This window comes from Trachemys scripta, chromosome 22, assembly GCF_013100865.1.
Source record: "Trachemys scripta elegans isolate TJP31775 chromosome 22, CAS_Tse_1.0, whole genome shotgun sequence".
NCBI classification, from domain to species: domain Eukaryota; kingdom Metazoa; phylum Chordata; order Testudines; family Emydidae; genus Trachemys; species Trachemys scripta.
Window position 1 is genome coordinate 8,815,613 of NC_048319.1, and position 14,689 is coordinate 8,830,301.

The 14,689-nt window shown below is 54.0% G+C and overlaps 1 protein-coding gene across 1 annotated transcript; it reads left to right on the forward strand.

The window, feature by feature from the left end:
* Positions 1-2,527: 2,527 nt before the first annotated feature.
* Positions 2,528-14,489, forward strand: DAPK3 (death associated protein kinase 3; the record flags this gene model as incomplete). Its single annotated transcript, XM_034755232.1, is given in 7 exon segments — positions 2,528-2,888; positions 4,778-4,907; positions 5,306-5,354; positions 6,528-6,554; positions 6,839-6,991; positions 7,636-7,681; positions 8,883-14,489. Coding segments are annotated over 7 exon segments (1,297 nt in total), but the record flags the coding sequence as incomplete, so codon positions are not given.
* Positions 14,490-14,689: the final 200 nt, after the last annotated feature.

A 14,689-nucleotide genomic window follows, 5' to 3' on the forward strand; every position in this document is an offset into this window, starting at 1 on the left:
ACTTGCATCTGAAGAAGTGAGGTTCTTACCCACGAAAGCTTATGCTCCCAATACTTCTGTTAGTCTCAAAGGTGCCACAGGACCCTCTGTTGCTTTTTACAGATTCAGACTAACACGGCTACCCCTCTGATAGCTTAAAATGAGTGTGCCTATCGATCCCCTGGATTCCTTCTCCAGGGAGCACTAGGGCTTTGCTCTGGCGGTACCTCTCCTTTGGTGTGTGACTGTTTCATCACTTCTCTGTCCTGACAAGGGGTGACCTCCTTATTTCTGCATTTCCTAGAAGACATTGGTTTGTTAGACACTTCACACTTCATAGGCCACTTCTTCCTCCCCTGCTCAGCGCACTCTAATCCAGCCAGGCTGCTGGATTTTGCTGGTGGGAGTTAAGAGGCTCTTGGTCTGGGAAGCCTTTAGTGTTTGATCAGCTCTGACTGTTTCCTGTCCAAGCACAAGCCTTATATGGAAAGTTCAGGCCTGGCAGGCGCCAGCCAATGAAGCAAGCCTTGATGTCACTGTTTAAAAATGTAAATAACCCTGTTGGAGGCAGAGATGCTGGCAATATAAGGGGAGGGGGGAGTAGGGTGACCAGATGTCCCTATTTTATAGGGACAGTCCTGATATTTGGGGCTTTGTCTTTATATCGGCGCCTATTACCCCCCCACCGCCAGTCCCGATTTTTCACACTTGCTATCTGGTCACCCTAAAGCAGGGGCAGTTAATTTTGATCCTCCCAGGAAGAGGAAGAAATGCACTTAAATCTGGGCGTGTAACTTCCAGAGGCGGCATGGTTTTGTGGGTCTGGATTCCCTGGGTTCTGTTTTTTTGACTCTGTCGCCAACCCCCTGCGTGTCCGTAACGTAACTCTCAGAGCCTCGATTTTCCTGCTTGTAAAATGGGGGCGTCGCTGACATAGGCCACGGGGAGGGGGGGGAGCACGTGTTCTAAATTAGTATTCACAAAGCACTTGCAAATCTAAAGAGCTCTGTAAGCGCCGAGCATTGCTGTCTGGGTCAGTTGCACAGGCGTGCTTCTCCCCAAATGCGCCTCACGGTGAAATTGACATCTCGGGGTGCTCCGCAATGGTGGTTGGAACTCTTGAGCTGCTGGATTCGTGGATCTGAAGGCCGGAAGGGACCATTGTGATCATCAGGCCACGGGAACTGCCTGATTCCGGCACTGAGCCCTGTATCTTGTGGTTATGTATCAGCAGGATATTGCACAAATGCCTAAGCAGCATAATCACACCGTTGCCACGATATGCTTCCTGATACCTGGGTAGATGAATACGTTTCAAGGAAGGGCTAGAGATCTGTTTGAATCAGAGCAGCATCTGCAGTGACGTACTTGGGATAAAACCAGCATGAGCCATCAATCCAAATGCTCTAGGACAGGAGTAGGCAAACTACGGCTTGGGGGGCCGCATCCCCTCAAGATCTGGTTCTCAAGCTCCTGCCTCCCTCCCCGCGTGTGCCGTGGCTCTGTGTGGCTCCCGGAAGCAGCGGCATGTCCCCCCCTCCGCTTCCTATGTGTAGGGGCGGCAAAGGGGCTCTGCTTGCTTCCCCTGCCCCAAGCGCCACGCCCACAGCTCCTATTGATGGAACCATGGCCAATGGGAGCTGCAGGTGCGGCGCCTGCAGGCAGGGCAGGGCGCAGAGCCACCTGGCTGCGCCTCCGTGTAGGAGCCGGAGGGGGAACATGCCATTGCTTCCGGGAGCAACTTGAGGCAAGCGCCGCCCTGAGCCTGCACCCCCGACTCCCTTCCGCTCCCTAACCCTCTGTCCCAGCCCTGATTCCCCCCTCCCCTTCTCCAAACCCCTTGGTACCAACCCGGAGCACCCTCCTGCACCTCCAACCCTTCATCCCCAGCCCCGATCCAGAGCTCACACCCCAGCCGGAGCCATCACCCCCCTCCCTCCCTGCATCCCAACCCCCAATTTTGTGAGTAGTCATGGCCCACCACACAATTTCCATACCCAGATGTGGCCCTTGGGCTTTGTTCACCCCTGCTCTAGGATATTAACTGAACTCTATCTGCAGCCAGGAGGGGAAGTCTCTTCCTTCCTTCTCTCATCCTACCCAGCACAGTGGCATGTAGCGGCGGTATCGGTTTATTCCAATCCTGCCTCTGATGCATCACAGACTGACAACCTCAGGGGATGAGCTGGGTCTGTTTGTATGTCCCAGGCGGTTGAAGTGTGCTCTCCAAGAAAGGGGCTTTTATTCTGCTTGGTGCTCAGCTTTCAGTGTCCATGATGCCCCAATCCCTCAGTCGGCCAAGTGGTGCATGGAGAAGGCAGACGCTTAGACCTAGAGTCGAGTGGAAGGGCTTTACCTGCTACCCGTGGAAGTACTGTGGCTCCCAGCGGGTTTGTAAGGAGTTGCACCCTTCTCAGTAAGGAAACGCACCAATGGGAGGTCTCTTTAGACTCCGAGCATCGCAGGCTGTAGCTACCCCGACTCCTCCAGGCAGGTGCCAATGAGGAGACGTCTTATTAACTGATGCGTCCTTTTTCCCCCCGTGCAGCGGCCAGTTCGCCATCGTGCGGAAGTGCCGGGAGAAGAAAAGCGGCCTGGAGTATGCGGCCAAGTTCATCAAGAAGCGGCGCCTGTCGTCCAGCCGGCGGGGCGTGAGCCGGGAGGAGATCGAGAGGGAGGTGGACATCCTGCGGGAGATCCAGCACCCCAACATCATCACGCTCCACGACATCTTCGAGAACAAGACGGACGTGGTGCTGATCCTAGAGCTGGTCTCGGGGGGCGAGCTCTTTGACTTCCTGGCCGAGAAGGAGTCCCTGACGGAGGAAGAGGCCACACAGTTCCTCAAACAGATCCTGGATGGGGTCCACTACTTGCATTCCAAGCGCATAGCGCACTTCGACCTGAAGGTAAGTGGTGCCCAGGGCCCTGGCCTGCTAGACACAGTGGAGTCAAGGTATGGGCAGACCCGTGGACTGTGAGGCCGGCTCCATCTTGTGCGGTGATCTCATTAGATCTTCTCGGCTGAATAAGATCAAAGCTGGTGGATACCGGGTGGCAGATCTCCAAGGGCTGCTGCGGGAAGCCGTTCGTGGTCCAGTAGTTGGCGCTCCTTTTTCTTGGGTGTGGTGTGGTGCTGCGAGGGATAAATGAGGTGCTTTTATCTCTCACTTGGAACCAATTGCTTGGTCTGTCTCCACTTCCCAAGCCCTCTGAACCCGAACATACAGGCTGAATTCTGCTCTCGTTTGCACTGGTGCCAATCCATTTACTCTGGGGGCTGGTCCACACTCACCCCCCAGTTCGAACTAAGATACGCAACTTCAGCTACGTGAATAACGTAGCTGAAGTCGAAGTACCTTAATTCGAATGACAAAGTACTTATCGCGGGTCCACACGTGGCAGGCAGGCTCCCCCGTCGACTCCGCATACTCCTCTCGCGGAGCAGGAGTACCGGCGTCGACGGCGAGCACTTCCGGGATCGATTTATCGTGTCTAGACAAGACGCGATAAATCGATCCCAGAAGATCGATTGCTTACCGCCGAACCCGGAGGGACGTACCCTGGGTGTTTGCTTGCANGAAGTACCTTAATTCGAATGACAAAGTACTTACCGTGGGTCCACACGCGGCAGGCAGGCTCCCCCGTCGACGCCGCGTACTCCTCTCACGGAGCAGGAGTACCGGTGTCGACGGCGAGCACTTCCGGGATTGATTTATCGCGTCTAGACAAGACGCGATAAATCGATCCCAGAAGATCGATTGCTTACCGCCGAACCCGGAGGGAAGTATAGACGTACCCTGGATGTTTGCTTGCATGTCCTTGATCAGACTCCGGCCTGTCGCTTTGGAGTCAAACCAAAGCGCGTAAGCACAGATGCAAAGGACCGAATCCAGATCGGATACCCTGTGCTTCACATAGGCAGGTGAAGCTGGGAGAGGCGGTGAAGGGCTCTTGAGAGACAGTAAACACAACCACAGTAGCGAAATACACACAGCGCTTGCGTAAAGCCACTGAACTGAGGCTTCTCCTTGGCATTCTGGGTGGATGTTTGAAATAGCCACGTCGAAATGGCCCCATACCAGCGCTGCTTAGTCTTTACTTCCTGACGCGTGCATTTCTAACTCCTCTTGGCAGCGGCTGTGGGAGAGCGAGCTGGAATCTGTGCTGTTTCACAAGGCAGCATCAAAGCAGTTGTCAGTGGAGCACTAACCACAGGGTCTCCGTTACTGATGCGGCAGGAAGGAGCTTGCCTTTCAGATCCCAGGCAGAGTCTGCAGGGCTGGCAGCTTGGAAAGCCGGGTTCTGAGCAGAGATGACTGACTATGCTAAAAAATTAATTTGATCCGAGCTAGGTCGATTTACAGCTGCAGGGGTTCATGTCCGTGCTATGCCCCCTCTGTTGGCTGTCACGCACTTAGCAGGAGCACTTCCACTGACTTAACTATGTGGAGCACTGACCGCTGGAGCCCCACCCCTGCCCTGGGGCTGACAACCTGAGCTCTTGGCCGGAGCCCCCAGCCCCGCCATGTGGGGCTCTCGGCCGGAGCCCCCAGCCTCGGCACCGCCATGTGGGGCTGTTGGCCGGAGCCCCCAGCCCTGCCATCAACGTAAGCTGCCTTACGTTGACCTAACTCTGTCGTATAGAGTTAGACGAAGCCTGGGAAGGGGGGGAAGGAGGATAGGGAATCACAGATGTCTCTTTCCAGTATAGACTTGCACTCAAAGGTACAGGGATCTTAGTGAGTGTTGCTGGAAGCCAATATGAAAAAGCCCTGCTGCTTTTGCTTCTCTCCAGCCCGAGAACATCATGCTGCTAGACAAAAACGTGCCAAACCCCCGCATCAAACTCATCGACTTCGGCATCGCTCACAAAATCGAAGCGGGGACTGAGTTCAAAAACATCTTTGGGACCCCGGAGTTTGTAGGTAAGAGGGAAGTGGGGCGGTGGCAGCTGTGTGTTCTGGAGGCTTGTTTGAATCTGGGAAAGATGCCCTGTGACTTTGCAGTGAAGGAGAGCTGGGGGAGGGTGGAAGCAGTATTCCTGCATGGTGCCCCTGTGTATCAGAGCCCACAACAGCCTCCCTTCGCTCTATCAGTTGTGTATCCAGGACCTCCCTGAGTCTGAGGAAGCCACCAGTGCAGCCCTGGACTGGGTGAGATTTGGGTACCCTTGCTACAACTCTTCGACGTCCCCAGGAGAAAAGTATCCCCAAAGCTCTGGCTAAGTCCAGTTGCATGAGGGTTTGAGTCGTTGCACGAGATGCCCAAAGCTGTTTGCAATGGATTCTCCCTGCAGCATAACTCTCTCTCTCTCCTTCTAAAGCCCCTGAAATAGTGAACTACGAGCCCCTGGGGCTGGAGGCTGACATGTGGTGAGTATGCCATGACTCTCCATCATAACCACAGGCCCGTTGTAGAACAGCTGCTGATGTGGGTGGTTTCGGCCCAGTTCTTAGTGGCCAGGTGTTTGCACCCTCTCTGTGGTAGACACCAGCTGGCAGCTTCCTGACAGAGGCCAAGAATTAAATGCACCTGGGGACTGAACTGTCGTCTTGTTTCTGGAGCGGAGTCCCTCTAAGCCAGGGTTGAGGGGTGCTGGGCTGGTTGGGCAGTGTGAGGGAAGCGGCCCATACCAGCTGATACGCTAGCCAGCGTACCCATGTGCTATCTTGGCCCATACACTAGCTTGCAGTGCTAATATGCATGTGGCACGTTCTTGTAGGTAAATAGGTTGCTTCAGTCTGTGGGGCTGTCCGCCTGGCACTGGCAATCAGCCCGGGAGGAGGGAATTCTGCGTCCGTGGGGCTTGTTTCTGTCCCTTGGTTGTCTCCCGTAGGCAGGCAGTGTTCTGGCTGGGGTCTGCTGACCCCGTTGCTGTCTGCTCAGTGTCATAGAATCTCAGGGTTGGAAGGGCCCTCAGGAGGTCATCTAGTCCAACCCCCTGCTCAAAGCAGGACCAATCCCCAACTAAATCATCCCAGCCAGGGCTTTGTCAAGCCTGACCATCTAATTCCCTCCTTTTATATCTTTTTGTCCCTCACTCCTGTTCCTGTGTTTCATCTGTTGTTTCCTGGTTCTGTGGTACCCCTCTCGCTGAAGGGGGCAGGCTTTTAATTCCTGGTGGGCCCCAGCAATCTGACTTTCAGACAGGCTGGTCTCTTTGAATGCTGCTAAATCTAGCTCTGGGGTGGGGGGGTGTTGGGTATGGGGGCAGGGCTCGGGATACGCCTGTAATTGCTGAAGGCTGAGTGGGATTTGGATGATTTGCACATCCTGGAAGCTTCTAATGAAATAACCCAACCCGGGATTCCCTGACCTGAGCTTTGATCCTTAACTCGGGCAGCTCCGAGACATGAACAGGGAACCTTGTCCTAGACCTAGAAAGCGTCTGTGCTCGGGGAAAGCTGGCTGCAGGGTGGACCGATCTGTCACGAACATGTGCCCTCCGCTGGAAAATCTAAAAGACTTAAGGCTGGAGTGAGGAAAGACCTGACTAAAAACTGATCTACAATGCAGTGATCTTATGTCCTCTCCTTCTCTCCTAGGAGCATCGGGGTCATCACGTACATTCTGTGAGTATAAGGACAATTATTCTTCTCCCTGGATAAGAATATGTTCTTCTGTGCTTGAGGAGACAGTGTTGTCAAGGGCTGGGATTCAGGAGTCCTGGGTTCTACTCCTAGCTCTGCCACTGAGTCACTGCCTGACCTGGGGCAAGTCCTTTTTCCCCCCCTCTGTGACCCAGGTCAGGGGAACCTAAGTAATGTTAGTGCTGGTGTTTGGGAGTGAGCGGCAGGGCTTGGCGCTGTTAGCACAGAGCAGTGTCTGATGGTAACTGTCTGATCTCGCCCTGCAGTCTCAGTGGCGCCTCTCCGTTCTTGGGCGAAACGAAGCAGGAGACCCTGACGAACATCTCCGCCGTGAACTACGACTTCGACGAGGAGTATTTCAGCAACACCAGCGAGCTGGCCAAGGACTTCATCCGGCGCCTGCTCGTCAAAGATCCCAAGTACGAGACCAGTTGGTTGAAACGAACCGCGGGGAGCGAGGCGTGGGGACGGTCTGCTGGGTGCCCAGCACTGCCCCCTGCCAGCAGCCTCCAAAAGCCCCCAGCCTCCCTCTTGCTGCCGTGGTGCAGTGGAAGAGCTTGGCTAACTATGTCTTAGACCATAAGTCAGCCAGAAGTGCTGTTTTCTCACGTCCTTAGCCTCGGACAGCTCTTATCTGCCGTCAACAGGGTCCAGTCTCGCACAATATCCTCAAAGCAAAAATATCTGCCGCTCCAGGTGTGCGGGTTTAATGGGAGCCGTTGGCCTGGCTCTCGTCTCTCCCGGACGATAGTCTGTTACCAGACTGCCGTTGCAGTATCTCTGGAAGCCAGCTCCTCTCTAACGGGGATCCTGCACTTAGCAGAGAAGCTAGCTCGCCTGGGGCAGCGGTTGGGTCCACAAGGCAGGAAGGCAAATAATTACAGTACAGCGTGTGTCGGGTCAGCTGATTTGACGGCTGGCGCTTGGTGGGATTAAAGCAGAGGCTGAGATGAACTGGTCCAGCTCTTTGCGTGCGGGTTTCATCTGAAAACTAGTGACCCAAGTGGGCCAAAAGCTCGGTCCAGCTGCTGTAGTCTAATGCCCAGACCTAATGTCGTTGCAGGAAGCGGATGACAATTGCCCAGAGCCTGGAGCATCCCTGGATTAAGGTAAAAAATCCATAAATTCTTGTGGCCTGGCTCTGTTTCCCAAAGATACCGAACAGCCCAACTCCCACGGATGGGAACAGCGTGCACTCAGCCCCTCTGGAGAATCCGACATCTAAAAATTGCTCTTTAAATTGCACTTGGTATCCCCCTTTAAGCAAGAGGTGGTTGCTTCTCATTCACTCCGCCAGCCTGGAGAGATCTAGCAGCTGTGATGACTTGGTCTAGAGGGAGCTGATTCCTCACCAACCTTGAAGCAGGGGTGGGGACAAAACAATCTGGAATTCTCTACAGGCAGGGGAGTGTGGGACCGGTGGCCATGTCTCCATCAATATTGGCTTGCACCGTGGAGGTAGGGGAACCGCATTGCGTGCAGGCTGGCTCTGAACCATGCACGAAGCGTAGGGTGTGAATGCAACTGCCGGGCTTGCTGTTGGCCTGCACTGTTACAGACTAGGGACCGAGTGTCTAGGCAGCAGTTCTGCAGAAAAGGACCTAAGGGTTACAGTGGATGAGAAGCTGGATATGAGTAGACAGTGTGCCCTTGTTGCCAAGAAGGCTAATGGCATTTTGGGCTGTATTAGTAGGAGCATTGAGGTGAGGCCTCACCTGGAGTACTGTGTCCAGTTTTGGGCCCCACGCTAAAAGAGGGATGTGGAAAAATTGGAAAGAGTCCAGTGGAGGGCAACAAAAATGATTAGGGGGCTGGAGCACATGACTTATGAGGAGAGGCTGAGGGAACTGGGATTATTTAGTCTGCAGAAGAGAAGAATGAGGGGGGATTTGATAGTTGCTTTCAACGACCTGAAAGGGGGTTCCAAAGAGGATGGATCTAGACTGTTCTCAGTGGTACCAGATGACAGAGCAATGGTCTCAAGTTGCAGTGAGGGAGGTCTAGGGTGGGTATTAGGAAAAACTTTTTCACTAGGAGGGTGATGAAGCACTGGAATGGGTTCTCTAGGGAGGTGATGGAATCTCCTTCCTTATTGGTTTTTAAGGTCAGGCTTGACAAAGCCCTGGCTGGGATGCTTTAGTTGGGGTTGGCCCTGCTTTGAGCAGGGGGTTGGACTAGATGACCTCCTGAGGTCCCTTCCAACCCTGAGATTCTAGGATTTTATGAAATGCACAGCCTGGGGGTGGGAGGGGAGAATCATTGACCCTGGACGGTACCCGAGAGCTGAGTTTTCCCTTCTCCTCCTTGCAGGTGATCAAGAGGAGGAACGTCCGCAACGAAGACAACGGCAAGAAGCCGGAGAGGCGGCGTCTCAAGACCACTCGGCTCAAGGAGTACACCATCAAGTCCCACTCCAGCATGCCCCCCAACAACACCTACATCAACTTCGAGCGCTTCTCCAAGGTGCTGGAGGAAGTGGCTGCAGCTGAGGAGAGCCTCCGGGAGATGGAGAGGAACAAGAAGTCCTTCCGGGAGGACATCGAAGCCTTGCGCTCCATCTACGAGGAGAAGGAGTCCTGGTACAAGGAGGAGAATGAGAGCATCCGCCAAGACCTGCGCCAGATCCGGCAGGAGCTGCAGAAGACAGAGGCCCTGAAAAAGCAGACCCAGGAGGAGACCAAGAGCACCCTGCTGGTGGCCAACGGACTCAAGCGACGCTACCGGAAGCTGGAGAACCGCTATGAGGCTCTGGCCTCGGAGATGAAGTTCGTGCAGGAGCTGATGTGCTCAATGGAGCAGGAGAAGCTGCAGGGTGGAGAGGGGGACTGCAGCATCCGCTAGCCTTCATCCTCTGAGCTTGTGGGGCTGGGGAGGAGGACCCGGTGGTGGGGAGAATACCTTTGCCATGGCCGGTATGGGGGAGACACCCAATCTGTGCCCACTTGAGCGTCATCTATTCACTAGGAGCCCGAGAGGCTCGGCCTTAATGGCATAAAACCGGAGTAGACTGCAGCAGCGTTTAGTATGCAGGTATGACAGCCTGGACACTGCAACTCCCATCATGCAATGCTTCTGATCCAAACTGTAGTCTGCTGAGCCCACTGCATGCTGGGACCTGTAGTCTTTCCCCCAATTGCTCCACCATATTAAAGTAGAAGGCTGCCCTATTTATGGGCTGGTCTCTGGCCAGCCCCCTGTTTTGAGGGTATATTGGCAATGGCCGTTTTTAATTACTTGCGAGTGGGCCCAGTCCTTGTCCAAGGACTTGGGCTGTTTTTTACTCTGAAATTAATGAAATCACTTGCTGATCATTCTTAATGTTCCATCTCTTTCCCGCTGCCTCTGACCACCAGCAGTGAAGCTGTGACTTGTTTTCTAACTCCCTTCAGCCATGGCTGCGACCATCCTGACCTGGGTACTGTAGCTGCTTGGACTTCTAGAGCATCCTGGCAGCGGGAGCTGCTCTTGCAAGTTCATAAGGCTCTTGCCTGTCTGGGGAGAGAGACCAGCAGGTGTTCCCAGATAAACTAGTTCCGTAGGGCAGAGCTGAACTGCTCAGGGGGGCCCTTGATCTGTGCATTGATAGCTCCTGACACGTTTGGAGAGCAAAGAGCCAAACCCTTTGGAAAAGGCTTCTAACTGGCCAGTCTGTAACCTGGCTCTCAAGCTCTCCTGACCTGGGCCACTTGCCTTAGCCAACCTCCTTAGCCGGCTCGCACAGGGGCGGCCTGTCTACTCTCGCTGGTAGAATCTCTCTCGCCGATTTGCAGGCTCCTCGAGAGCTGTTGCCTCAGCAGCGTGACCTTCCTTCCTTCCTTCTCAGCAACTGCCTTTGTCCCTCAGCGCCCCCAGTGCTGCTTTATCCCCTGGTGTGAGGGGAGGGCTTTAATTTCTTTTTAAACTCTCCAAGCCACTCTGCTGTTGGAAATACGTTTTCTTACCGTTCTGGGGGGAGAATTGCTCACCCTGCGATGATGCTAACCATTGAGACTAGAGCTGCCTCCCGTCCAGCAGTTACTAGCTATAACCTGTGGGGCTTGGGCTTGCTTTAGGGCTGCCGGGCACCGTTCCCAGCTGCAAAGGATGCTCTGGAACGCTAGGGCGTCCTCTCCGTGATCCTTGCCCTTTCCCAGGGTTTAATTTGCACCTCACTCGATCCTGGCCACGGAAGAGACTGGCGGAGCAGTCCTGAGCCAGTGCTGGGTTGTAGAATTGGAGAGTTGAATCGTTTTTCCCCCTAATGAGGGCAGGGTTTGGCCTTCTCCTGCCACGCTTCCTCCCTGCTGGCCTCCATATCAAAGACCCCGCTTTATTCGAGGCAGGAGAGCACTGGGAGTCTAGGATCTTGAACCCAAGCAGGTGTCTTCCCAAGATACGCTGGGTGTGCTGCAGCTCTGATGGCCGCAGGGGCTGCCATGAACATACCTGCCCATGTCAACTCCCCGTGCCTGGTCTCCTTTTCTGCACCTCCTGGCCTGGATGTTCCTCCGGAGCCATCTTGGCTGGGGTTGTTCCTGCTGCTTCTTGGAGCCTTTTCCACCTGTCAATTGCTCGTTGTCCCCTGAAGCAGCTGGATACCTCCCGACTTCAGTCTCTGCCTGTCGCGTGGCTTCTGTTTTCCCTCCGCTTGGTGCCTCTCAGCCCTGAGCCCGCGTAGGAGTTCGTGCTGCCTCTTTTCTGACAACCTCTTTCTTCTTTGTACAATAGGAATCCCAGTGTCATGGAAGCTAGAGGTGAGAAAGATCAACTAGCAGGCCCATGGAGTTGGCTAACGCAATGCGGGTCCTTCCTTGCTCTCTCTTCTGCCTCTTCCCTGATCCTTTTCTCACACGTGTTACAGGCTGCCTGGCATCGTGCCCAGTACTCAGGAGTGGATTTGCTGGCCACAGCAGGGCCATAAGGGTCTCTCCTGACTCCGGCTCCTTATACTGCGTGTTCCTCACCGCTGCTGGTCACCCACCAGATCTTCAATTTCTCTCCTGCCCTAGTGGCCTGATTCAGTGTTTGGCCCTCTAGGGCCGAATTCCCTTGCACGTTTCTTCCCCCGCCCTCTCCTTATGTTCGTCACGTGCAGAAGCCGCTTGTCCGTGCTTGTCCCTTTTCTCCCCTACCCCCGCCCCACCTTTGGGCGTTGACTGGCCTCTGTGCACTTCCCATCTCCCTGCATGTTGCCAGCATGCGCCAAATCAAGGCCTGCGGTCTATGGTGCTTGATTTGTTGTTTCCCTGTAGTTATTCCCTCCACGCCTTCCAACCAGGGACCTGAGAGTGCTTTGCAGACACCAACTGAATCTCAGTTGACCCGTGTATGTTTCTAGAGGCGAACTGAATCGCACAGTCAAGTCACTAACCTATGGGAACAGAACCCAGGAGTCCTGCCTTCTATCCCCATCTCGACCCACTAGCCAATCCTCTTGCCTGCAAGCTAAACCACATTTCTACCTCCACCATCCATGTCTGGTTACGGCTGTTCTGTGGCCTGTTATCCAGGCAGTTTAACTTTGTGTTTCATCTTCAGTAAAACGTTCGCTGCCCCCTTGCTGCATTGTACCGACAGCTGCTTTGATAGTTCAAGGCAACTGTTTGAGTCTCTAGTGTACCTTGAATTTCAGTTTCCCTAACTTTGACCCTTACAGCCATGTGCTGTCTTCAACTCCAGGTCCAATCAGTTTCCTTTCTTGGCTTCCCTCCCGTCCGTTCTAGCCTGGGGTTTGCTCTATACAATCACGCAGTGCAAGAAAGAGTCTATGTGCAGACTGGCAGTCGTGGGGGAAGAAACCGTCTATCAAGCTGGAAAACAATAATCCGGCTGCAAACGTGGCATGTGCAGCTTGTTTGGTCTCTTCTAGTCTGTGGACTCTAGCGTCAGGAGGAGAAGAATGCAAAGAATGCCCTGGATTTTCCTGGCTTTCCTGCTAACTCTTCGTCATTGATCCCTCCGGGGAGAAAGCAGTGAGAAATTCGTTGCTTTACGGCTCATGCCTCCACGTTGAAAAGCCAAGCAGGCTAGTGGCTGTGTTGCTTGAGAGTCCCTTTTCAGCTGGTCTCTCTAAACCCCTGCTTTCTTCCATGTCTCTCTGTCTCGTCCTTTAAGCAATCTATGACCAAAGACTTTGAATCTCACGGGGGCCCAATCCTTGCCCTTGCCAGATACACTCCAGTCCTGTCGATTTCACTGGGAATAAAGGATTGCTTGGCACTTCCCAGGATCAGGTCCCACGTCTGCAGGGAGCGTAACTTCTACTCTGCGCTCATGGCAGGCTACGTTCCCCCGGCGGTTGGGGTTCAGGGCTGGGCTGCTGCAAGGCTGTATCCTGGGTGCGGTCGGATGTGACAGCAACTACACCTAGAAATCTCTCAAACGTTCTCTTCACCCAGCTTAAGGAATTGGGCTCCAGACTGTAAAATGAAAGAGCAAGAAAATGCCTAGTGGAGTATATTGTTGTTGTCTCTTCCTCCACAGAGGCAATGTTTGATGCACTTATCCCATTCCGATTGTATTCCCCTTTTCTCCTGTGCCATAGCTCCAAAGGCCATGGATTCGAAAGGCAGCCCTGTGCCTGCATAAGGTGCAGCATTGAGGGCTGTCACGTAACTCTTGAACTCTGAGCTGTAGTGCCACCTCAGAGATGAAATAGACCCGTGCGTTTGTGCCAATCAGAGTCAAAAGCACCATTGCATGTGCCGTAACCCAGCACCCAACTTCCGTAATGAAGTGGACGCCGGCCAGAACGCGCTTTCAGGCGAACTTGTTCCAGTGGCACAGAAATGTCTGTGTAAAATGAGGGAGGGGCCTGGACTGGTTCATCTCTGGATACATAGTGGATCAGGGAAACCAGATACTCAACCAAGAGATGTTGGTTACCACGCCTGTATCAGATCTGCAGAAAACGTGTGTTTTCCCGGCCTGTGATGTGTGATCTCCAAGTGTCCTTTCTGTACTCATGTGCTATGCGTTCTGAGGGGTTGGAGGAGGGAACCTTGCAGCCACTCCTGTATGTTCCTGGTTTTTGAATACCTTTACCCCTGGTGTTGGAGAAAGCAGATGCCGGTGCGGGATTAAATAGATGAGGAGAGGCAGGTGTGAACAACCAGGTGAGATGTGAGGTTTGTCCACAGGCTGGTCTCGAGCTGCTTGGATGAGTTGGGAGCCCCGGGTGTGCCTGAGTGTATTGCACTGTGGCAATCCTTGGCGGTCCTTGAGCAAGGACCAGCATCTCTTCCCGTCCAGGGAAAGTCCTTAGTCAGTCCCTGCTGTCAGCAGGTGTCAACCCAACTCAGGGCCTTGAGGAGGGAGAAGAGCATGGGCTCTTGGGGAGCCCGATGCTTGTCATGAACATGATAGTGGGGCAGATAGAAACTCCTGTGTGAGAGCCACTGGTCACTGGGACCCCTGGCCCCTTCCCAGAGCAAGTCTCCACTCTGCCTAGGGGTCCCCAAAGGAAAGGCTGAGAGAGGTCTCTGGGGAACAGCAGCTCTTCCATTGCTTGGGGCAGGGAGTTGTTGGTTTGTATCAGAACCTAGGGTTGAAAGGCAGATGGTGCCTGTAGCGCCTTGCCTGAACCGAGTGTTGGAAGGAGAGCTGTTGTACAGCGCAGCAGCAACAACGCGCAGCCAATCAGTGTTCAACTTTGCCTGAAGGCAGTCGGGGGTTGGCCAATCACTGACTCTCAGTGTAGACAGGGGCTGAGCCCTCTCGGTTCACCCACATGGCTGTCTGGGCTCCTGGGTTGTGTTGCTCTGTGCCATGCCCTGCTGCCTGTGTAGCAGGGAGATGTATTAACCTTGGGCTAGGTCCACTTCTAGTAGGAAGGAGTGACCCCATGTACTCCTCTGCTCTGGGACACTCACAATCCAGCACCAATAGGTTATACCAGCCTGTCTTTATTTTAAAGGAATAAAGATTTCTGTATCAACATGCTGTGGTGTTGGCTTGTGTTCTGCCATGGGTGGGAGGAACCTGGCTTTAGGGAAGGGGAAGGTAGCGTCACCTGGGAGAACTTATATTGGTGAACTCTCTATGCCTCTCGCCTCCGAGGTGCTGGTTCGAATCTGGCCAGAGGAGAGCGTCGGCTAAGCTGCTTAACGGTGGCTCGGCATTAGGGTGCCCTGCGTAGA